This window comes from Stegostoma tigrinum, chromosome 12, assembly GCF_030684315.1.
Source record: "Stegostoma tigrinum isolate sSteTig4 chromosome 12, sSteTig4.hap1, whole genome shotgun sequence".
In the NCBI taxonomy this organism is placed as follows: Eukaryota; Metazoa; Chordata; class Chondrichthyes; order Orectolobiformes; family Stegostomatidae; genus Stegostoma; species Stegostoma tigrinum.
Window position 1 is genome coordinate 75,906,883 of NC_081365.1, and position 24,640 is coordinate 75,931,522.

The window sequence follows — 24,640 nt, forward strand, 5'->3', positions numbered from 1 at the left end:
TTGCAAAAACTTGTTTGTAGTGGGCTTTGTAGGGCGCGCACGTAAAGATGCAATGACTGGGCAGATGCAAAACCAGTTGAGGGACAAAACAACAGACAGTTTTATTTAATGACTGTTTTTCAGATGGGAGAGACGCGTTCGGTGGTGTCCCTCCCAGAGGCTAGTATTGAAACCACTGCTCTTAACAACACACATCCATTAGACTGCCTTCAGCATGTTGAGCATAATTTCAATGTGCACAATGAAACATAGCAAAATATAGCAATGTCAGAAATGTTGCAAACAGCGAGGAGATGAGGCACAGACCTGGGGAGAACACAGAGTCTAGTAAAAGGGGAAACATATGGCAGATGCAATTTAATGCAGAGAAGTGTGAAGTGATTCATTTCAGCTGGAAGGATAAGGAGAAGGAAGGAAAATGAAGTGATGTAGCATTAAAGAACTACAGAACAGGGAGATCTGGGGTACATGTACGCAAGACTTAGAAGGTCACAGGACAAACTGAGAAGGCTCATTTTTTTAAAAGGGATCTAATCTGACACAGGCATAAAGTAGAAATGCAAAGATGCCATACTTGAAGCTTCCTAAAACCCTGGTTAAGCCTCAGCTCAACTGGGTAATATTCACAGTTCTGGGGCCACACTTTAAGAAGCACATCAAGGGCTGAGTGATGATGCAGGGAGTCAGAGCTGTGTTACCAAAACTGGTCAAATTTAGGACGTGTACATGGTACTTCAAGCAGGGAAAGTCAAAGGGAAATGTAATGGACGTGTTCAGAACTCTGAAGGGTTTCGATTGGGTACATAAAATGGAACTGTGAAACAACCAGAGGCAACAAGAAAAATATTATGAGTACATTGTCATAATATGGAATTTGCTACCTAGAAAGATAAAGAGAAGCTGATTCAATAGTAGACTGTGAGATAACAAGATGTGGAGCTGGATGAACACAGCAGGCCAAGCAGCATCTTAGGAGCACAAAAGCTGACATTTCGGGCCTAGACCCTTCATCAGAAAAGGGGGATGGGGAGAGGGTTCTGAAATAAATAGGGAGAGAGGGGGAGGCAGATTGTAGATGGATAGAGGAGAAGATAGGTGTAGAGGAGTTGCAGTGGGAGACAGATCCCCTGAGGTTTGTCAGAGTCTAGGCCCGAAACGTCAGCTTTTGTGGTCCTAAGATGCTGCTTGGCCTGCTGTGTTCATCCAGCTCCACACTTTGTTATCTCAGATTCTCCAGCATCTGCAGTTCCCATTATCTCCAACAGTAGACTGTGAGTTGGTACTAGATAAATCTGAAGGGAATGCAGAGCTCGGGAAAGGGCAAGAACTTAGGAAAGTTTCACTATCGCTTTCACAGAACACGATGGGCCAATATTCAGGACTAGGATGATAAGTGAAGACAGCGTTTGCTCCATAGCTCAGTAAGCCTTAATTTCTGCCAAATAATCTCCCTACTCTTCAAAGGGTAACTTTACAAATGTGCATTCCCATTCTGCCAAGATTGAATTACTCTTGGGGGTTTTCTGAAAAATCAAAGATTAAAACTTAATTTACCTTTTCCTTCAAACTGTTTTTTACCTCACTCGTTTGATTACAACACACCACTCTCGAAATTTGCTTTTGGCGCGTGATTTTCCTTGGAACGAAATGTAGCAATGTATTCTTTCTGTGTTAGACGCTGGGTGTCTCAGTGAGGAAACTTCAACCTCATTGGTTGAAGACACATTTTGCTGCTGTCCCTAGAAACACACAGACACACACATACAGTCACATATGCACACACAGACATACAGTCACAGACACACACACCACACGCACACACAGTCACATATGCACACACACATATACAGTCACAGTCACACACCCACGCACACACATAGTTACAGGCATGCAGTCACAGACACACACACCCATGCACACACATAGTCACATATGCACACACAGACACACAGTCACAGACACACACAACCACGCACACACATAGTCACAGACATACAGCAACACACACACACACCCATGCACACACTTAGTCACAGACATACACAGACATACAGACACAGACACACACAAGCACACACACCATCTGGTGTGTGGAAAGAGGTCCCCATTTACCATAGTTATAAAATGATACACCACAGAAACAGACCCTTCAGTCCAACTTGTGAATGCCAAACAAGTTTCCTAAACTGAACTAGTCCCATTTGCCTGCATTTGGTCCATATGTATGTAAATCCTTCCTATCCATGTAGTTGCCCAAATGTTTTTAAAATGTTGTAATTGTACACACCGCTACCGTGTTCTGCAGCAGCTTGAACCATATATACTCCAGCCTCTGTGTGGGGGAAAAAAAACTGCCCCTTGGATCAAAAACACCTTCTTAAAGAGTGACTGGCACTGATCGTCAAACCAGCTTTCTAGGCTCGAGGAGCTCATTTTTCAAGTGTGCGGTCTCATTCCTTCATCCTGCGCATTGAACAGAGGAGACTTGCGCCTCCACCTCAATATCTGTATTTTTGGCGGCTAGTTTCGCGCTGCTTCCTTCCCCTGTCAGACTTTGGAAGAGTCCAGTGTAAGCAGAATGCTCCCAGTCAGTTGTTTCAGTGTTCCTTTCAGGTAAGGGCGTGGAGGAAGATCAGTTGAAGGGGCGCCTTTGTAATGTTTCAGAACCATGTTCAGTCAGCACCCGGAAGAATGCAGAGAGTGGGGGGGTCTGACTCTGAAACACAGCAGAGAAAAGCAACGCTGTGTGTGTGTGTTTGAGTGGGTGTTTGTGTGTGTTTGAGTGTGTGAGAGAGTGTGTGTGTTTGAGTGTGTGAGAGAGAGTGAGTGTGTTTGAGTGAGTGAGTGTGTTTGAGTGAGTGTGTGTGTTTGAGTGAGTGTGTGTTTGAGTGTGTGTGTATGTATGTGTGTTTGAGTGTGTGTGTGTATGTGTGTTTGAGTGTGTGAGAGAGAGTGTGTGTGTTTGAGTGTGTGAGAGTGTGTGTTTGAGTGTGTGAGAGTGTGTGTGTTTGAGTGTGCGTGTGTGTGTTTGAGTGTGTGTGTGTGTTTGAGTGTGTGTGTGTTTGAGCGTGAGAGAGAGTGTGTGTGTTTGAGTGTGTGTGTGTTTGAGTGAGTGTGCGTTTGAGTGTGTGTGTTTGAGTGTGTGTGTTTGTTTGAGTGAGTGTGTGTGTGTTTGAGTGTGAGAGTGTGTGTTTGAGTGAGTGTGCGTTTGTGTTTGAGTGTGAGAGAGAGTGTGTGTGTTTGAGTGTGTGTGTGTGTGTGTACACCTTTAAATGTTACAATCACAGACGCTGCTCGGGGGGCAAAGGCTGCGTATGCTGAGATAAGACACACGGTCCCCAAGGTAAACCAGCTGACGGCTACTTACATGGCATCCGTCTTTCAGAGTTGGAGAAGGCTAGAGACGCTGGAGCCCAGTTGCTGAAGCATTGAACAGAGAGAGAGGAGGAGAAAGAGAAGGAACTCACCTCCCCTGGGATTCTGCCCCCGTGAACAGATTCTGATTTATTTCCTTGCCTGGCAACTGTTGTCTTGCGGGGCTGGTGGGGTTTTTTTTGTTTTACATGTTTACGAGCGTGCAGGAAGTTATCTGAGCGATCGTTGTGCTGAGCGGAGCACAGGGATTGGTCCCGCTAGCGATAACAGTAGATGCTGAGCTGCTCTCTCTCTCTCTCTCTCCCCTCAGTTTCAACCAGGTGTTGCTCGCTGCTGTCAGTCGCCGTTGAGTCTCTGAGTGTGTCTCTCTCTAGCCCCGAGGGTGGGGGAAAAAGTGACTGGATGATCTGATGAGAGGGGCATCAGGATACATTCTACCATGGCAGCAGGTAGGAACAGTCATATCTCGCACGCACTGCATGCCTTTCCTGACAAGGAGTGTCTTTGGACTGTTTTCTTCACTGAAAAGACCTTTCATTTTTGCTGTTGGTGTTCCTCCCATCCCTTCTCTCGTACGGCAGCACATTCCCAGAGATTCAGTCTCTACAATTGTCAGCCTCATGTACTGATGCTGCTGGGTCTCAGCTTTTTTTTAGTGGAAGAAAAATGGCCCCTTATGTAAAAGTGCAGCAATCCGACTAACACTGGGAAGGCATTATTTTTCCTCCCCTATGCAATGTGTTGAAATGCATATGCTCGTAGTTATTTATTTGAATAGCTGATACGTTGCGAGCGTGGAGCTGTTTCAGTATCTGGCTAATTAGATATGTACAGAGTTGTGCGTGTGTGTGTGGATTAGCAAAATGCTGCCATCTACTGTGAGATGGTCATGTTTCTGTGCCGCCAAGTAGCCAGGGATATGGTTTTCACATCCCCCCTACCCCCCTACGTTGCTCACTCTTTCTACTTGGAGTTTTGAAGGGAATGTCAAGTGTAGAGTTTGCAGCCACTACACTGAGCTGCTGCTGTATTAGAGCTGCCTCAGCAGCCCCAGCTCACTACCACCCACCAGGGGGAACAATTGGGAGCCCACGTTCCCCATCCCTCCCGCCCTTCTGACCCACTCGCCATTTCCCTGACTTGGGAATTGGTCGCGGTTCCCTCAGCACCACGGGAACACCCTCTCCTTCAAGGCATTCCAGCACTCTGGCTGTGACAGGTTCGAGGAAGTGGGCTACTTGGGCCTCCTGCTGGTCACTTATGGGCAGGCAACAAATGGGGCAATATATTTGGGGACCGAGTGCAGGACGGCCAGGGCAAATGAGGCTGACAGCAGTGATCGGTGATAACGACAGGGCTATCTGCGATGATCGGCGATAACGGCAGGGCTCTCTGCGGTGATCGGTGAAAATGGCAGGGTTATCTGCGGTGATCGGTGATAATGACAGGGCTATCTGCGGTGATCGGTGATAACAGCAGGGCTATCAGTGATAATGGCAGGGTTATCTGCGGTGATCGGTGATAATGACAGGGCTATCTGCGGTGATCGGCGATAACGGCAGGGCTATCGGTGATAACGGCAGGGCTATCTGCAGTGATCGGTGATAACGGCAGGGCTATCTGCAGTGATCGGTGATAACAGCAGGGCTATCTGCAGTGATCGGTGATAACGGCAGGGCTATCTGCAGTGATCGGTGATAACGGCAGGCTATCTGCAGTGATCGGTGATAACAGCAGGGCTATCTGCAGTGATCGGTGATAATGGCAGGCTATCTGTGGTGATCGGCGAAAACGGCAGGGCTTTCTGCAGTGATCGATGATAACAGCAGGGCTATCTGCGGTGATCGGCGATAACGGCAGGGCTATCGGCGATAATGGCAGGGCTATCTGCGGTGATCGGTGATAATGGCAGGGCTATCTGCGGTGATCGGTGATAACGGCAGGGCTATCTGCGGTGGTTGGTGAGCTGGGCTGGGTTATCATCAGTAGCTGATAAGATAAGCAGAGTTATCAACAGTGGCCAGTGATACTGGCAGAGTTAACAGAGATAGAAGCTGATATTGACAAGGTTCTCAGCAGTAATTGGTGATATTGACAGGGTTCTCAGCAGTAATTGGTGATATCGACAGGGTTATCAGCAGTAATTGGTGATACTGACAGGGTTATCAGCAGTAATTGGTGATATCGACAGGGTTATTAGCAGTGGTTGGTGATACTGACAGGGTTATCATTAGTGGTTGGGCATGTTCCCAGAGGAGTAGGATCACATGATCAGCTGCCTCCGCCAATCCAAAGCACCGAACTGTACATCATGAGTCATCCTGGTGTAATCTAGCCGATAAGCAAGACAGTGATCTGTACGGAAGATTCTTAGGGGTCTGGATGTGGGGAGGTTGTTTCCCCTTGTGGGATAGTCTCAGACCAGAGCACATCATCCCAGGGTAAGGAGTCACCCAGAGAGGATAGAGATGAGGAGGCATGTCTTCTCTAAGAGGGTAGCGAATCTGTGGAATTCTTTACCGCAGAGGTTGCCTCGTTAAATATATTCAGGGATGAGATAGATTTTTCGTCAGTAACGGAATTGAGAGGAGGAAATTGGGGTTCAGGATTATCAGATCAGGCATGGTCTCACTAGAACAGACTCAGTAGGCTGAATAGCCTACCTCTGCTCCTATGCCTTCATAGCAGTGCAGCAGCTCTATAATCGGTGTCCTGTACCTTGAACACAAATAGATTCGCGTGTGACAAGGAAAGATGGTGTGTGTAGCTACAATATGCCGGGCACATCCTCACAATCAATAAAGCATGTTGGTAGTTTCGTTACAGCCACTATCTTGGGGAAGGTACAACAGCACATTTGTAGATAGCGTGGTCTCCTTCACAGCAACGAGATGATGTGCTGTGTGAGTTGAGGGGACGAATATTGATCAGGATGCCCTGCTCCTTTCTAAATAGTGGCATGTGGTTAAACATTGGCTTCAGCAGGTTAGACAGAGCCTTTGTTTAATGTTTGATGCACAATTTCCTCAGCTTGGCACTTGTTCCAAGGGCTGGTACAGAGAGTGTCTCAGTGGCTAGCACTACTACTTCACAGCACCAGGGACCCGCGTTCGAGTCTACCTTCAGGTGACTGACTGTCGGCGTGGAGTTTGCACATTCTCCCCGTGTCTGCATGGGTTTCCTTCGAGTGCTCCAGTTTCCTCCCACAGTCCAAAGATGTGCAGGCTAGGGTGGATTGGCTGTAGGAAATCACCCTCAGTGTGCGGGGTGAACGGGTGGGATGTACTGTTCAGAGGGTCAGTGTGGACCCGATGGGCTGAATGGCCTGCTTCCGCACTGTAGGGATTCCATGATCCTCTCTGCTTCACCATGATCCCAGCTTTCAAGTTTAAACCATGTTCCCACCAGATGTATGCGAACATGCACTACCAGGACAGTCAAGGCTTCAGCTGGCTGCTGTTCAATGCAGAGTGACGCCAACAGCGTGGGTTCAGTTCCTGCATCAGCTGAGGTGACCACAAACGTTCCACTATCTCTAGCTTTCCCCTCGCCTGAGGTAGTACCTCCCTCATTCATCTCTCTCTAGTGAGAGAACAGCCCCATGCTCCAGCAGGAATGTGGCGTGCTGACCTTTATTGGTAGCTGAATGTAATGTACCTCCATTTGGATGTATCAAAGATAAATGCGTTTTTTTTTTACCATTTGCACAATTTGATCAGCAGTTTGTTATGTAATTGAAAACGGTGCCAGAATGCAGCAATTTTATCTGCTTTTATCCACTTTTGTCACTAGGCTCCAGTGACTATATTAAGTAAATCTAAATCGAACCAGAATATCCCCATTCACCAGTTTTATTGGGTTTTTTTTTTCCTAACTGGACTGCTGATTCGACAGGGAACAGGAAGCCTTTGAGATGGGTTTATGATAGTGCGGGCAAGTTCACCTGCGCTTGATCCTTAGAAACAGAGTTGGTGTTTGGTATCCATTGTTATACACCATGTTGTGTTTGGGGATCCGAATCATGAGCCCTGGTTCTACCCCCTCCACCCACTCCCCTCCACCCACCCCTACCCTGACCTTCAGCCCGACCCAAGCGTAACGTGCCCACTCCCCTGTATCTGAGCCCCTGATGTTCAGCTAAGACAGAGCATCAGCTGGAATGTGGTGTTCCAAAGGGCCAGCACTTTTGTGACAAGTGAAGGTCACACCCTGGTTCATCCCATCATCTCACCTGTACACATGCCCCATTCCCCTGGCATCTGTTGGGCACGAGCCCACAAAGCCTCAAACCCACCTAGACCAGGGTACCTCACTGCCTGATTTAACCTGCAAACTCCTCAATTTCCAGATTCTCACCACCCTTTTGCTTGAAATGGTCATTGAGTCACAGAGATGTGCAGCATGGAAACAGACCCTTCGGCCCAACTCGTCCACACTGACCAGATATCATAAATTAATCGAGCCCCATTTGGCCCATCTCCCACTAAACTCTTCCTACTCATGTACCCATCCAGATGCCTTTTAAATGCTGTAATTGTACCAGCCTCCACCACTTCCTCTGGCAGCTCGTTCCCAGAAATGCACCACCCTCTGCGTGAAAAAGTTGCCCCTTAGATCTCTTTTAAATCTTTCCCCTCTCACCTTAAACCTTTGTCTGCTAGTTTTGGGCTCCCCTACCCTGGGGAAAAGACCCGGTCTATTTACCCTATGTGTCCCCCCATGATTTTATCAACCCCTAAAAGCTCATCCCTCAGCCTCTGACATTCCAGGGAAAATAGCCCGAGCCTATTCAGCCTCTCCCTATAGTTCAAACCCCCCCAACCTTGGGACACATCCTCGTAAATCTTTTCTGAGCCCTTTCAAGTTTAATGACATCTATCCTGTAGCAGGGAGAGCAGATTTGAATGCAGTATACCAAAGGGTTTTTGCTGCTAGATGTTTTCCAGGTCACGTGTGAAGGGAAGGAGTTACAGCTCAGTGTCGACGTTTAGCGATATGCCCGGCAGTTTTGGCTGGTGCAGCTTGAATGGGTGTGAAGCCCCTGGCAGTTGACCTGCCATGGCATGAGCTCGGTCCAGGGGCGATGGTCAAGCTCGGACGGGCAGAGTCACAAGCTGACCCTGTGTTCCACCCATTGAGTTGCTATCCTCATCCTCACCGGCTCATCTCCCGAGTCTGAGGAAGGCCCCAATTTCCCACGCAATGTCGAAACCTGGTAGTCTACCGTCCGCGTTGGTGAGCGGGTTATGATTGGTGACATTTACGGATTCCCACTGGGTAGCAGGCACTTTGCGAATTGCGAAAGGTTGCTTTGTGGCGATAATTGATTTATTACTGTCACATATACCTAAGTACAGTGAAAAGTTTTGTTTTGCGTGCAGTACAGGCAGATCATACCATACAAAATGCATTAGGGTAATAGAACAGAGCGAGGAATGCAGCTGCAAAAAAAAGAGCGAGATCAACATTAAATTTAAAATTGGAAAGGCCCATTCAGAAATCTAATAACAGCGGGGAAGAAGCTGTTCTTGAATCTGTTGGCCCGTGTGTTTAAGCTTTTGTATCTTTGGCCCAATGGAAGAGGTTGGAAGAGATTATAATTGGGATGGGAGGGGTTATTGATTGTGTTGGCTGCCTTCCTGAGGCGGTGAGAAGTATAGATGGAGTCAGTGGATGGAAGGTTGTGTGATGAACTGGGCTGTGTTGACATCTCTCTGTAGTATTTGGTGTCAAAATGTGATGAATGAATCAAAATGGAGCATGGCAATGGTCTCAAATGAGTGTAAGCCTGCAGCTGTCAACATCTGTGCATTGGCTGTCCTACAGCACTTTCATCCTCCTGTCGCACAGGGTTACTTACCTGCATTGGGATTTATTATGCTAATCAGGCTCGGGACAGCATGTCACCAGCTCCTCCTGTCATGACAGACCACCTCTCCCTGAAATTCCCAGTCTCCGACTTTGACCCCCATCAGAGCTGTATAAGGAAAAGAAGCAGCAATGGTTACAGTGCTCAGTCTGGAATTTCCAACTTGACGGTGTTGGGAAGGATGCACACAGCATTGAAATACAGCCAGCCTGACCACTTGGGCATTTCAGAACGCGGTGGGATTGTGTCTGCTCAATAGCAAAGGTAATGCCACGTCCAGCCTCAGTGATAACACAGTGTAGAGCTGGAGGAATACAGCAGGACAGGCAGCATCAGAGGAGCAGGAAAGCTGACGTTTCAGGTCAGGACTTTCTGAAGAAGGCCCCTGACCCGAAATGTCAGCTTCCCTGCTCCTCTGATGCTGCCTGGCCTGCTGTGTTCATCCCACCCGACACTGTTATATCACTGACTCCAGCATCGGCAGTTCCTACCATCTCCATCCACAGTAAGTTGGGTTTCTGTTGAATACGGGTGTAGCACCTCTCCATGTGTTGTATTGTTGCTCAGCACCCAGACTGTGGTGCATGGCAGTCTATTTGTGTACATTCTCCCAACAAACTGTTACTTACAACTTAGGGAGTCAGTGGTACTGATGGTAACACTGACGGACTATTAATAGAGCCAAAGCTTTGGAGGTAATCTCACTGATGACAGCTATTGAAATTTAAGGGACAGCACGGTGGCTCAGTGGTTAGCATGGCTGCCTCACAGTGTTCAATTCCAGCCTCGGGCGACTGTCTGTGTGGAGTTTGCACATTGTCTGTTTCCTCCCACAGGCCATAGATTTACGGGGTTAGCTGGATTTGCCATGCTTTAGCATGCAGACTGGGTGGGTTAGCTGTGGGAAATGCAGGGGGAGGAGTCAGGGTGGGATGCTCTTCGGAGGGTTGGTGTGGACTCAGTGGGCTGAATGGTCTGCTTTCAAACGGCTGGGATTCAATGGTGTTACAAGGAAGCAATCAGAAAGTTGTTGCCAGGAAGCTCAATGGTCCTGCTCTTGACAAGCTTGTACATACTTTGATTTTACATTGATTCCCATCAGTTCTGAATTTGAATCCATATTTACAACTCAACAGGATTGCATTCTGGCAAGTGAAAAACACGTGTACTTAAGAAAAATTAAATTGTAGTTGGTGAGCCAAGAACTGTTGGAGCATGTGTGCCTGCAACCTGCTGCTAAACATTTCCTTTCCAATTTCCACTTGATGTGAGAAAAAGCCTGAGACAAAAATTAAGCAACACAAAATTATGTTTTTTTAGTCGTGGGGATAAAAAGCCATTTTGCTGCAATTTGCAGTTTCAAGTGATCATTTTAACAAAAAAAACCACCATTGCTCCCTGAACAAGCCTGAGAGGTATAGTCGCTCTACGGTCATATATAAATGTCTTTGGTTCATGGAATGGGTTTTATTGTCATTGTACCTACAGCGATTGATAAATTATTCAGGACGTGCTATGAGAAGTTTTCTTTTAATCACAAGAATAAATAGCCGAAAGAATTGTCTTAATTTTTGAACCATTTTTTATAGAATGTGAGTGGTGCTAGCCGGACCAACATCCCTCCTTAACTGCCCTTGAGAACATGGTGAGGAGTCAACACTGCAGCCTTTGAACAATTAGAATGAGAATTAGATTGATTCTCACATGTAGTCACAGGAATACAGAGAAAAGTTTACATGTCGTCACATTATGGCGCCATTTTGAGTACCAGGGTGCTCCCGGGTACAGATTCTTAAATTGTCAAAATCAGAAAAGTAAAGAAATAAAACGTCCAGCATTACCTCAAAAATACAAAACTGTAGGGATAAATTAGAAAAAAGTCATTTCAGAATCACAGTCCTTTCAGGATGGCTTCAAATCCAGTCCACACAATGGACCTCAAAAGTGATCTCCAGGTCACTTTGGTCCTTGAACCTAGACCGTACCGGGCCTTGACCCTAAACCATACCGGGCCTTGACTCTAGACTGCACTGGGCCTTGACCCTAAACCATACCGGGCCTTGGCTCTAGACCACGCTGGGCCTTGACCCTAAACCGTACTGGGCCTGACTCTAGACCATGCTAGGCCTTGACCCCAAACCGTACCGGGCCTTGACCCCAAACCATACCGGGCCTTAACTCTAGACCACGCTGGGCCTTGACCCTAGACCGTACCGGGCCTTGGCCGTAGGCCATTCCGGGCCTTGACCCTAGACTGTACTGGACCTTGACTCTAGACCACGCTGGGCCTTGATTCAAGACTGTACTGGGCCTTGACTCTTGCCTGTACTGGGCCTTGACTCTAGATGGCAGGGGTGGTGGGGTTGGGGGGGTGCGGTTGCATAGGAGCCAGCACAATGCCTTTAGAGGTGGAATTCCAGGATCCTGACCCAGTGACAGTGAAGGAACAGCGATATATTTCTAAGCTGGGATGGCGCCTGGCTTGGAGGGGAACTTGCTGGTGATGGTTTTCCCATGCATCTGTTACCCTGGCCCTTTCAAGTAGTGAAGTTGCAGGTTTGGAGAATGTTGTCAAGGAGTCTTAATGAGATACTGCAGTGCGTATCCTAAATGGTGCTCAACGCTGCTGTTGTATATCGATGGTGAAGGGTGTAACTATTGACGATGATGGATGGGGGCACTGATTGAATGGGACTGCTATCTTCTGGGTTAGTTCAGGCTTCTGGAGCTGCACTCATCCCAGCAATTGGACAGCTTTACACTTTTTGATAAAAATTCATGTTGTATTGCATCCATCGGTGCACTGATTACGTGATATTGCAGTGCTTAAGGCATTTTCTTCTGCCCAGTGACAAGGGCAGGATTCTCTTTGGGTATGTAGATATATCAATGCCAGTCATATAGACAGCAGCTCAAGGGTCAGCCAGTGATATTGAAAGAGACAAAGGCAGGAGAATGGGACAGGGTTCCACCCTGCAGCCCCTGTTAGCTCTGGAGATTTGCAGCAAACTCTAAGCATATGGATGCCCACAGCCAATATATGCTTGGTGCAAGTCAGAATGATGGGTGCTCATTGAAATTCAGCCTTGCTTGGTAAAAAGCTAGAACTGGGAGTGTATGTCAGTAATCACAAGCAGATGTAGGAATCCAGGGTTCTCAGAAGAAGAGGTTGCCCTCCCATGGCATGAGCAATCCTAGAGGTTATCCATGACAGAGCCTTCCAAGGCTAGATCTTGAAAAGCGAAGAATTGGAACCCTTTGTAAAGGAGGCATAGCATTAATGATATTTGGTGACTAACAGTGTCACTGTCATGAGAAAGAGTGCCTCAACCCAAAATGTTAACTCTGATTTCCCTCCACAGATGCTGCCATACCTGCTGAGCTTTTCCAGCAATTTCTGTTTTTATCTACAGTGTCACCATATCTGTTTGGGTTTCTGAGTAATCTATGTGATCTGTCCAGGTCCCATTTGCTATCAGATAGGCACGGTGGAATATTCAACATGTGTTTGTTTACTAAGTGATGTTTACCTCATGTCAATGTGGATGTTAGAGTATAAACTGTGTAGATTGTTTCACTTTTCTACCTTCATCTTTCAAACTTTGTTAATACAGTCTCGTGGCTTTCTTCTCTCAGTAAATATCTGGGATTTCAAACTTTGCCTACCTTAAACAGAACAAGTCATTGGTCTCTAAACTGATCATAACATAATTGTACAATCTCGCGGGGGATTGTAGATGATGGGCACACTTCTTCGGTAGTTAGAATTCCTACCATGCGGAAACAGGCCATTCAGCCCAACAAGTCTGCACCCACTCTCCAAAGAGCAACCCACCCAGACTCACCACCCACCCACCCCCACACCCTATCTCTGTAACCCTACACTTCCCACGGCTGATCCGCCTAACCGACATATCTGTGGACACTACGGGCAATTTAGCATGGCCAATCCACCTAGCCTGCACACCTTTGGGCTGTGGGAGGAAACTGGAGCACCCGGAGGAAACCCACGCAGACACGGGGAGAATGTGCAAACTCCCACACAGATAGTCGCCTCAAGCTGCAATTGAACCCGGACTCCTGGCACTGTGAGGCAGCAGTGCTAACCACTGAGTCACTGTGCCACCCCAGAAAATCCATACATTTTAAATTGAAATTTGTTGCAGAGATGACTTTGCAGTAAAGTAAGTAAGTGAATGCAATTGTTCATCATTAGGATTATATAAATTTTCCTTTGTCTTATTAGTAATATGAAGACATAATACATGCATTTTATTTATTATATAAATATAAAAATGATAAATTCCATCAGAGATGTTTGGCAGTATGCTAAGTATATGGTTTAGACATCTTGAATTTTTCTTTTCTGGCTCCCTACAGATTTTATTTTCAGTATTTTTTTTTAATCAGAAAGGTACTTCAAATAAGAAAATGCTTGTTGAGCACTGTGAGTGTTCAGCTTGGACAAGCTATTACCGGGCATCTAATAGATGTCCTCAGAAATAGGTTTTAACACTTTTGCACAGCAGATTGCTGAGAGTATGGGTCGCTGTTGTCACAGTGAGGGGAGCAGGGCATTTGGGACCTGGGTGAACAGGGCGGGCAATATGATATCATCCTAATCAGTCAGACTGAAGAGTTGCCATATAAGACGCAGAAGGTCTGAGAGGGTACATGCAGCAGTTACATGTCATTCATCACAGTGCAGTGGGTGAAGTTCAGGAGCAGATTGTGATTTTGTGAATTGAATAGCAATGAAATAGTGTGACTCAGAGTGCACTGAATGAATGTTCACATTTAGCTGGGCATCCCATGCCTGAATGGTTCAACTGTTCTTGCAGACCAGTCCTCATCAGAGCAAGACAGCACGCCTCAATTTGGTCTCTGTCTCTTTAGCAAGGTTCCAATTTGGTTAATGTTCCGTTTATACTTAACTATTTTACCCTGTAATGTGCAGGTTTAACGATTTTACCCTGTAATGTGTAGGTTCAATATTTTAATCAGTAATGGTGTTCAGTAAATGCAGAAATAAAGGAAATTAGCGAGTGACTTTCTTGACTTTAGGACACCCGCTACCCTCTCCAGATGTTTTTCTTCTAGTGAGTCTCTGTTGAAACATATGAACCACAGGGTCGACTGGCATGCAGCACACTCCCACATACCAGCAATGCAACAGTAATCCGATCAGCTGCCCTGTTGGTTGAGCAGGCGAAAGCTTTTGTGCTTCTTTTAAACAGTTGTGGGAAATCTTTGAAATCCACCTGAGAGGAGAGGCATGGTCTCCTTTAACTTGTACCTCTGTCTCTCATTGCTGTGCCGGTTTGTCAGCCTGGAATTTATGCTGCATCTTAAAGTGAGGATCGAATCCACGACCTTCAGAGACGAAACACGAGGTGAACGACAGGACCTGATTATTGCTACTATTTCCATATCACGGCCTGACCTCTCCTTGCGGCAAAGTGCATTGAAAGACTTGTGCGAGACTGTGGAATAAATTTTAATTGCAGTGATGGCTCAATGATGTGGATGCGACATGATGTGATGGGAGTCTCTCGCCAGTGATGTGAGAATTCAGCTGCTCCTTCACTTCAGTGTGAGAGATACTTCCTTCCATGACATCTCTTGCATATCTATAGGCAACCTCTCTCCACTGGTGATATTGCTATGCAGGTAATTCGGGGACAGAATTAAACACCGAATGCATTATTTCACAGGGAGCTGTGAGGAGCAATTAATGGACTCCTCCAACACTCATTGATGCTGCCAGGTCAGAATATGTTTGGATTTGGTTCCTGATGTCCTATTATCTGTACTGGCTCACTGCTTCCCCATTTCAGCAGAGAATCAGATGACTGGAGTTCTGAGGATTTGTTCAAACCATCCGTGGAGTCATAGAATCCCTACAGTGTGGAAGCAGGCCATTTCAGCCCACATTAACTCTCTGAAGAGTAGCTCAACCAGATCTACCACCCCTCCCTCTCCCTCTCCCTGTAACCCTCCATTTCCCCCAGATAGCCCAACGAGCATGCACATCCCTGGGTAATTTAACACGGCCAGCCCACCCCAACCTACACAACTTTGAACTGTGGGAGGAAACCGGAGCACCGGAGGAAACTCACGCAGACACGGGGAGAATGTGCAAACCCAACACAGACAGTCGCCCCAGGGTGGAATCAAACCTGGGTCCCTGGCGCAGTGAGACAGCAGCGGTAAGCACAGCACCACTGTGGGTAGCAGAGTGCCTCGGTGACCAGCACTGATCCGACAAACTGAGACTGAAGTAGTAAAACTGAAATTGCAATTGGCTCTGCAGTGCCTGACTCTCTGTGAAGGCCAGGGCGCATGAGACACTGAACCAGGAATAATAAACTGGCTTCACTACAGGAAACAACCAAAACAGCAGAGCAATGTGGAGCGAAACAAAAAACATAACGGTTTTCAACATTCATGAATCAATACCTTTACAACAGGTGCAACTAGCTTTTCCTCCCTGCACTCAAAAACTGGATACCTCGCAATCCATCAGGCCCATTCGGGCCATGGGGAATTTTATTGAAGGCCCGATCACTGCTCTTACCGTTGTTTGCAATTTTGCACGGTTGGTTTGATGACACCGATCCGAGACAAAAAAAATGCCTGGTATTAACCACACTCAGGGTCAGTGTCTGCAGGCAATCTACATTTGCAACTTCAGACTCTACAGTAATCCCCACTCACTGTGTCACTCTGTATTAGTAATCCCCACTCACAGTGTCACTCAGTGTTAGTAATCCCCACTCACTGTGTCACTCTCAGTTAGTAATCCCCACTCACAGTGTCACTCAGTGTTAGTAATCCCCACTCACTGTGTCACTCTCAGTTAGTAATCCCCACTCACAGTGTCACTCTCCGTTAGTAATCCCCACTCACTGTGTCACTCTCCGTTAGTAATCCCCACTCACTGTGTCACTCTCAGTTAGTAATCCCCACTCACAGTGTCACTCTCCGTTAGTAATCCCCACTCACAGTGTCACTCTCCGTTAGTAATCCCCACTCACTGTGTCACTCTCCGTTAGTAATCCCCACTCACTGTGTCACTCTCCGTTAGTAATCCCCACTCACAGTGTCACTCTCAGTTAGTAATCCCCACTCACAGTGTCACTCTCAGTTAGTAATCCCCACTCACAGTGTCACTCTCCGTTAGTAATCCCCACTCACAGTGTCACTCTCTGTTAGTAATCCCCACTCACTGTGTCACTCTCAGTTAGTAATCCCCACTCACAGTGTCACTCAGTGTTAGTAATCCCCACTCACTGTGTCACTCTCAGTTAGTAATCCCCACTCACAGTGTCACTCTCCGTTAGTAATCCCCACTCACTGTGTCACTCTCCGTTAGTAATCCCCACTCACTGTGTCACTCTCAGTTAGTAATCCCCACTCACAGTGTCACTCTCAGTTAGTAATCCCCACTCACAGTGTCACTCTCCGTTAGTAATCCCCACTCACAGTGTCACTCTCCGTTAGTAATCCCCACTCACTGTGTCACTCTCCGTTAGTAATCCCCACTCACTGTGTCACTCTGTGTTAGTAATCCCCACTCACAGTGTCACTCTCCGTTAGTAATCCCCACTCACTGTGTCACTCTCAGTTAGTAATCCCCACTCACAGTGTCACTCTCCGTTAGTAATCCCCACTCACAGTGTCACTCTGTGTTGGTAATCCCTACTCACAGTGTCACTCTCTGTTTGTAATGTGTGTGTGTGTGCGTGAGTGAGAGTGAGTGAGTGTGTGGGCGTGTGTGTATTTGGTTGGGGAGGGGGTAATGAGGGAAGGTTGGGTTGAGATATTCGGGGCATCAACCAACTCAAGACTGCACAGGCCATGTCCATTCGTTGTCACAAGGAGAGGATGTCATGGCTGGGTGAGTACACAGGATGCTATCTTTCATGCACCTCCCTGCCATCAAACTGGGGCCTCTACAAAATCTCACCAATCTGGTCAGGAGGAGGCTACTCAGCCCAAGTAATCTGTTCCAATGTCCAGTGAGATCAGGACTGATTTACAACTGAGCTAAACATGTTGTCCTCTGCCACATGTATCCCAGAATGCCTGAGATTTACAACAAACAATCTCAGTCCCTAAAATAAACTGTTGACCTGTCATCTACTGTGGTTGCAGCAGGGAATTCCTAACCTACTGAGCTCTATAATGATCGAACACAAATGTTAAAGTGATGCCACCGTGGTCCTGCACTCCCCATCAGCAGAAACAGATCGTCTCTGACTCACCCTAGCCCCCCACCCACCACCCACGATAGAGTTCTTGCAGTGTGGAAGCAGGCCATTCAGCCCATTCCGACCTTCTACGGAGCAATCCACCCCCAATCCCCATACCCCAGCGTTTCCCATGGCCAACCCACCTAGGCTTTACATCCCTGAACACTAGGGGCAATTTAGCATTGTCCATTCACTTCACCTGCCAATCTTTGGACTGTGGGAGGAAACCGGAGCACCCGGAGGAAACCCACGCAGACACGGGGAGAATGTGCAAACTCCGCACAGACAGCTACTTGAGGGTGGAATTGAACCCGGGTCCCTGGCGCTGGGAGGCTGCAGTGCTAGCTACTGTGGCGCTCCAAATTGCACCTGCATTTCTTGAACGCCAAAGAATAAAGCCCTGATTTCCGTAGTCTCTCCTTGCAACTTGACCGTTGGAGCACAGGAGCGAGCTTCTTGTGTCAGGCTCAGGGAACTGGAATGAGACTATTTCTCAGCCCTGGAAACCCTGGCCCATTTGCCCTTCACCATCACCACCTGCAGAGGGCAGCATTGGAGAAGCGTGGGTGCCATGGTGGGATGCCTAGAAGTCTCACCTTGGTTTGCTGGGACAATAGCCCATGTCTGGATTGTTCTTATGCCTCTTAAGCCTAGTCCCAAACTCATCCACTTTGGTCCTCCTCTCACCAATCATCTTCAGAATGCTAAGACCTTCTCATAGCCTGAAGGCCTCTTCATATTCCCCTTGCCCACTCTATGCTCCGTAGCCACTTACCCCGTGTCCAAAATGGATTGAATAGGCATGAGTGGTTGTACGTGGAGAAAATTAACATGAAGGATGCAACTAGCAAGATGTCTGAGGTAGCCCTTCACTCATCATTCACGTAGAAGACCTGGCCAGTGGGGAAAGAAACAGAACTCCCCAGTTGTCCAAATCGAAGTAAAGTAGGAGGGACTGCCAAAGATCGGAAAGAAGCAGCTCAAACAGAGAAGGACTTGGACGTTTTGAGATCTAATGCTAGGATAATAGCCAGGAGCAAAGTGAGATGAATCTGATTATGCAGCAGGAAGTAGCGCAGGGCTGGGACTGGGAGATATTACGAGATAAAAGCTGTTGCTATCAGCGCAGTGTGAGTCTGTGAAGAAGCCCGATAGGACTTGGGGCACAATGAGAGAACCTACAAATCGAAGCAACTGAAATAACAGACAACATTAACTCAACTGGCACAGTGTGTGTAGTTCTGGTCACTGCTCTATGGGAAAGGAAAACGGGCAAACTCGAGTGAGGGTGGAATTATGAATAAACTGTAAATTGCCACTTCGTATTAAAACTGTCAGAGTAACAATGAAGTGTTTTTGCTTTGAACAAAAGGTTAGTGGCAAAACAAAAATGGTCCATTATTTTGTATAATTGAGCTCATTAGTGGGAAATCTAGTAATGTCTGTTTTAATGGTACAGTTTTTTTTAAAGATTCCCTACAGTGTGGAAACAGGCCCTTTGGCCCAACAAGTCCACACTGCCCCTTGCAGCATCCCATCCAGACCCATTCCCCTATAACCCACACACCCCTGAACACTACGGGCAATTTAGCATGGCCAATCCACCTAGCCTGCACATCTTTGGACTGTGGGAGGAAACCGGAGCACCCAGAGGAAACCCATGCAGACACGGGGAGAACGTGCAAATTCCGCACAGACAGTTACCTGAGGCTGGAATTGAACCCGGGTCCCTGGCGCTGGGAGGCTGCAGTGCTAACCACTGAGCCACCATGCCGCCCATTTAAACACATCTCCCTGCAGAAGCAGGCTTGAATTTCAGCAGGTTGTAAACAAAGCTAAAGAGGCCACTATTTGGAGGCACACAGTTAATTTTCCTCACGGAAACGCTCTGGTATTCTTCCAAAAATGCTAGGAAAGAATTAATTAATACATCCTTTTCTTTCCCAGGACCTCAGTGAGCTCATCAACACACTAAATAAAATCTTTTCCACCCGCAAACACAATACTTCATTTGCGTATCAGCACATTGGGAATTCCTAAATTGTTGTTAATTATAAAAATTTTCACTCTGTAACTGTGCCATCCAACGTTGGAGCGTCTTAGCTTTGTACATAGCTCTGTGCTACTTTCCAAGTGTTCCAGGTTTCGCTGTTTGACTAGAAGTGGCAAACAATGATATGGATGAAAACAAAGTGTGGAGCTGGATGAACACAGCAGGCCAAGCAGCATCAGAGGAGCACAAAAGCTGACGTCTCGGGCCTGAAGCCTTCATCCCTGAAACCTCAGCTTTTGTGCTCCTGAGATGCTGCTTGGCCTGCTGTGTTCATCCAGCTCCACACTTTGTTGTCTCGGATTCTCCAGCATCTGCAGTTCCCATTATCTCTGATATGGGTGAAAACCTCCTGTTTAGTGTGCAGCCAAGCTGAATCTGTAGTTTACTATCAATACGTTCGCTGCTACCAGCCTCTGTTAGTGTAAGATCTGGCGTGGTAGACCATTTCCTGGTCTAACCAGAAGAGGTCTTATGTTGAACAAGGGGTCTTTTACTGCATACTGCAGTAGTAGTATTACCCTGATGAGGCATTGTCACAATGTTTAAGGGAGCCCTGGATATCGGCCCGTACTCCTTTCAGATCCTAAGCTGCTCTACAGATAAGACGACATGATGTTATCAAAGATAATGGGAACTGCAGATGCTGGAGATTCCAAGATAATAAAATGTGAGGCTGGATGAACACAGCAGGCCAAGCAGCATCTCAGGAGCACAAAAGCTGACGTTTCGGGCCTAGACCCTTCATCAGAGAGGGCATCATCAGTCTAGGCCCGAAACGTCAGCTTTTGTGCTCCTGAGATGCTGCTTGGCCTGCTGTGTTCATCCAGCCTCACATTTTATTATGATGTTATCAAAGTCAGGTGCTCTGCAAAATTAACCCTTTCAGACCCAGCTCAGGTTACCATGAAGGACTCTCCCTCTCAAGCGGTCCCCTTGTGATGGTGAGTCTAAGCTTAAACCACCACCAGTCATCTCTCTCTGGTAAGAGAGCTGCCCTATAGTCTGGAAAGAGTATGGAAACTTTACCTTATGCAACATATACAATTTCTGCTTTTAAAATTGTGATAAATTACCTCCGTTTATGCTTAATACACATACCTCCTGCTTCTTGAGTTGTTAATCACAATGTATCCATATGCCTTTAAGAAACACACTTACAGCAGCAGTACTAAATCATAGCATAGGTATGGGGGTAGAAAAGTCCCATACTCCATCCTATCTCGGATCATCTGAAGCAGCATATTCTACTGGAAGCATGCTGCTTTCTTGTAGCCGATCAGCTTAATATTAGCCCAGACACTTAGGTGCCTGATGAATGTGGTGTTTGTACATAGTAGCTGTGATAAATATCTGTTTCACTCATTAATACTGTAGCACAGCCTACACCCGATGCTACAGGAGATAACCTATACATTAATACTGTAGCACAGCCTACACCCGATGTTACAGGAGATAACCTATACATTAATACTGTAGCACAGCCTGCACCCGATGTTACAGGAGATAACCTATACATTAATACTGTAGCACAGCCTGCACCCGATGCTACACGAGATAACCTATACATTAATACTGTAGCACAGCCTGCACCCGATGTTACAGGAGATAACCTATATATTAATACTGTAGCACAGCCTACACCCGATGCTACAGGAGATAACCTATACATTAATACTGTAGCACAGCCTACACCCGATGCTACAGGAGATAGCCTATACATTAATACTGTACCACAGCCTACACCCGATGTTACAGGAGATAACCTATACATTAATACTGTAGCACAGCCTACACCCGATGTTACAGGAGATAACCTATACATTAATACTGTAGCACAGCCTGCACCCGATGCTACACGAGATAACCTATACATTAATACTGCAGCACAGCCTGCACCCGATGTTACAGGAGATAACCTATATATTAATACTGTAGCACAGCCTACACCCGATGCTACAGGAGATAACCTATACATTAATACTGTACCACAGCCTACACCCGATGTTACAGGAGATAACCTATACATTAATACTGTAGCACAGCCTGCACCCGATGCTGCAGGAGATAACCTATACATTAATACTGTAGCACAGCCTGCACCCGATGTTACAGGAGATAACCTATACATTAATACTGTAGCACAGCCTGCACCCGATGCTACACGAGATAACCTATACATTAATACTGTAGCACAGCCTGCACCCGATGTTACAGGAGATAACCTATACATTAATACTGTAGCACAGCCTACACCCGATGCTACAGGAGATAACCTATACATTAATACTGTAACACAGCCTACACCCGATGCTACAGGAGATAACCTCTACATTACAATGGAAGATAAAATACCCAGTTGGAAGTAAGCTCAAACCACACGTACTCTGATTTACCCGAAATTTACACATTGCCTTAAGTTTGTAAGCACGTCTTGCAGTAGATTGGCTGCTAACTTTGATGATGGAAAGCATTGTAAAATATATACCAGAAAACATTGCTTTGAGGGCTAAAACAGCGTTCAGGAACTGGTGGCTTACTGACACGGGTTTGTTGAAAAGATCGGTATCTGTACAAAGCATTGCGTCAGAAATAGATTCCAGAAAACCAAATACCGGTGTCTGGTTTCACACTTGTGTGTGTGTGTCTGGTCTCTACCTGCATGCCTTGCCCTCAGTTCTGAGGTGCAGCTGACAAACATGGTCCCTTCTCCTCAGTGTCCCGTTCAGAAATCTATTAACGGGGTTATCTACAGCAATCACAGTCCAACCTCCCGAGACTACACTGGGATTTGTATGGCTTCCTGCACTAAGGTCAGAAACCACACCACACCAGGTTTATTGCAAACGCGAGCTTTCAGAGCCGCGCTGCTTATTCACCCCAGTCCAATAGCGGCACTTCCGCAACATTCCTGAACTAAAAGACTGGCCTCATCTTATACATAGATCCTGAGGCATTTGCTCACTTTTGCAAGCTTGTTGCAGAAATAACTCATGTGAAAACCATCCTTTGGGTCAGTGGTTCATTGGGTTCTAAGCGGTAACATGGATCAAATGCTTGAAAATTGGATTAAAATAGTTAGGTGCTTGTGGTCGAATGGAGCAGAATTACTGGATAAAGGGCCTTTTTGTGCGCTGTAGGCCACCGTAGCTCCAATATCTACTGTTGCATGTGGTGCTGATTGAGCAACACTCATACAGTAATAGCATAACAAGGTGTAGGAGCTGGGTGAACACAGCAGGCCACGCAGCATCAAAGGAGCAGGAAGGCTGATGTTTCAGGTCTGGGTCCTTATTCAGAAATGGGGGTTAAGAGGTTGTTTTGGCATATGATGTATTTGGTCTGGAAGTGTTTTGCGTCTGGTAGAGGCAGAGATCCTGGATAGTAGGGAGGAAACAATGAGGTAGAGACTTTAGATTGGGGCAGGAATGATCAGAAGGAGAAAGGTCCAGAACTGAAACGTCAGCTTTCCTGCTCCTCTGATGCTGCTTGGGCTGCTTTGTTCATCCAATTCTACACCTTGTTATCTCAGATTCTCCAGCATCGGCAGTTCTTACTATCTCCACAGTAATAACATGGTGTGGCTAGTTTATGCTTGCTGAAGGAATACACACTCATATGCAACTACACCCTCTCGACAAATAGAAGAGACGTATTCAAGCCTTTCTGAAGTATCCACGACATTATGGTCTCTTTAGTTCCACGTTGCTTTCTGCAGTTCCTTTTTGGCTTGAGTTGGACTCAACAATAAGTTAGCTGCCTTTTCTCTCCAGTGTTGTGGCTGTTTAAAATATCGGCATTGTTGCATTTGTCCTGATAAGTGCAAAATGAAAAGCTTCAGCAACACACATCTCTTTTTCAACCAGGCTGCAGGAGCTCCATAGCCTTGGATTACTTCACTGAACGTTGATAAATCATTTGAAAATTCAGCAGGAGAAAATGAGAAAAGAAAAAAATCAATATAATGGAAAGTCTGACTCTTCTTGGGTTTAAATTAATCGTAAAGGTCCTCAACAGGGAATAACCGATCAAACTATAATGTTTTAACTGTTCCAATGCTGTCAAGTAGGAAAATGGTTCAAAAGATTGGAAGCTTCTCAAAAGGATTGAAATCTGAGTGAGTAGTTATACTCAGAGAAAATCTACACTCAAGTAAGTAACTATTAAGATGTCTCAGGGATAGGCTTTTCCTTATTATTAACATCAAAGGTCTTGCAAGTGGGAATAGAAACAAAACTCCCCAGCTGTCCAAATCGAAGTAAACTAGGATGGTTTACTAAACGCTGGAAAGAAGCAGGTCAGACAGAAAAGGATATGAGCATTTTTGGATCAAATGCTATAGTTAGAGACTGGGAGAGGATAATAGCCAGGAGCAAAGTGAGATGAATCTGATTATGCAGCAGGAAGTAGCACAGGGCTGGGACTGGGAGATATTACGAGATAAAAGCTGTTGCCATCAGCGCAGTGTGAGTCTGTGAAGAAACCCGATAGGACTTGCGGCACAATGAGAGAACCTACAACTCGAAGCAACTGAAGTAGTAGAGAGCATTAACTCAACTGGTACAGTGTGTGTAGTTCTGGCCGCTGCTCTTTGGAAAAAAAAACTGCCAAACACCAGAGCGTGTGGAATTATGAAATAAACTGTAATTGCCACCTTGTTCATAAAACAATTAATACCTTCGGAATAACAATGAAGCCTTTTCACTGATCAGAAGGTTAGGGGTGTAACAGAAGTGGTCAATTATTTATATAATTGAGCTAATTAGGGAGAGAGGCTGGTTTTAATGGCTCTTCCATTAAACAGAGCTAAATAAAAAGCTGGTGAGACAGTGAGGCAGTCATGAAATTTCTGCCTGTGGTGTGAAAAGGTACAGAATCCACTGTTTGTCATGTTTGCCTAGCAACATCATCCTGCAACACCAACTATAGGTAAGTCACAAAAGAATCATGTCTCTTTCAAGACCTGAGTGAAAACGTTGCAAACTAGTTTCAAAAATCTCTTCATGAGCCAGATCAGGGCCTGATATAACTTCATCTCTGGCACCATTGGGAGGTGTTTAATTGTCTAAGAATTTATGGGCATTGGAGCAG

General features: G+C 46.2%; 1 protein-coding gene and 1 long non-coding RNA gene across 6 annotated transcripts in view; one reads left to right on the forward strand and one right to left on the reverse strand.

The window, feature by feature from the left end:
* Nucleotides 1-3,485, reverse strand: part of LOC132210444 (uncharacterized) — a 42,531-nt gene extending 39,046 nt beyond the window's left edge. For both annotated transcript variants that reach the window (XR_009446577.1, XR_009446576.1), the window contains exon 1: nt 3,368-3,485. This is a non-coding gene — a long non-coding RNA (uncharacterized LOC132210444). The remainder of the gene's footprint in view (nt 1-3,367) is intronic.
* The window catches only part of enox1 (ecto-NOX disulfide-thiol exchanger 1), a 193,999-nt gene continuing 172,682 nt past the window's right edge, over nt 3,324-24,640 (forward strand). For 3 of the 4 annotated variants that reach the window (XM_048541458.2, XM_048541459.2, XM_048541462.2), the window contains exon 1: nt 3,325-3,824. In XM_048541458.2, the coding sequence (XP_048397415.1) occupies nt 3,815-3,824 (10 nt within the window). In that variant the 5' untranslated portion in view covers nt 3,325-3,814. Of the gene's footprint in view, nt 3,825-24,640 lie in introns of all 4 variants that reach the window. The other variant, XM_048541460.2, reaches the window with a different exon arrangement.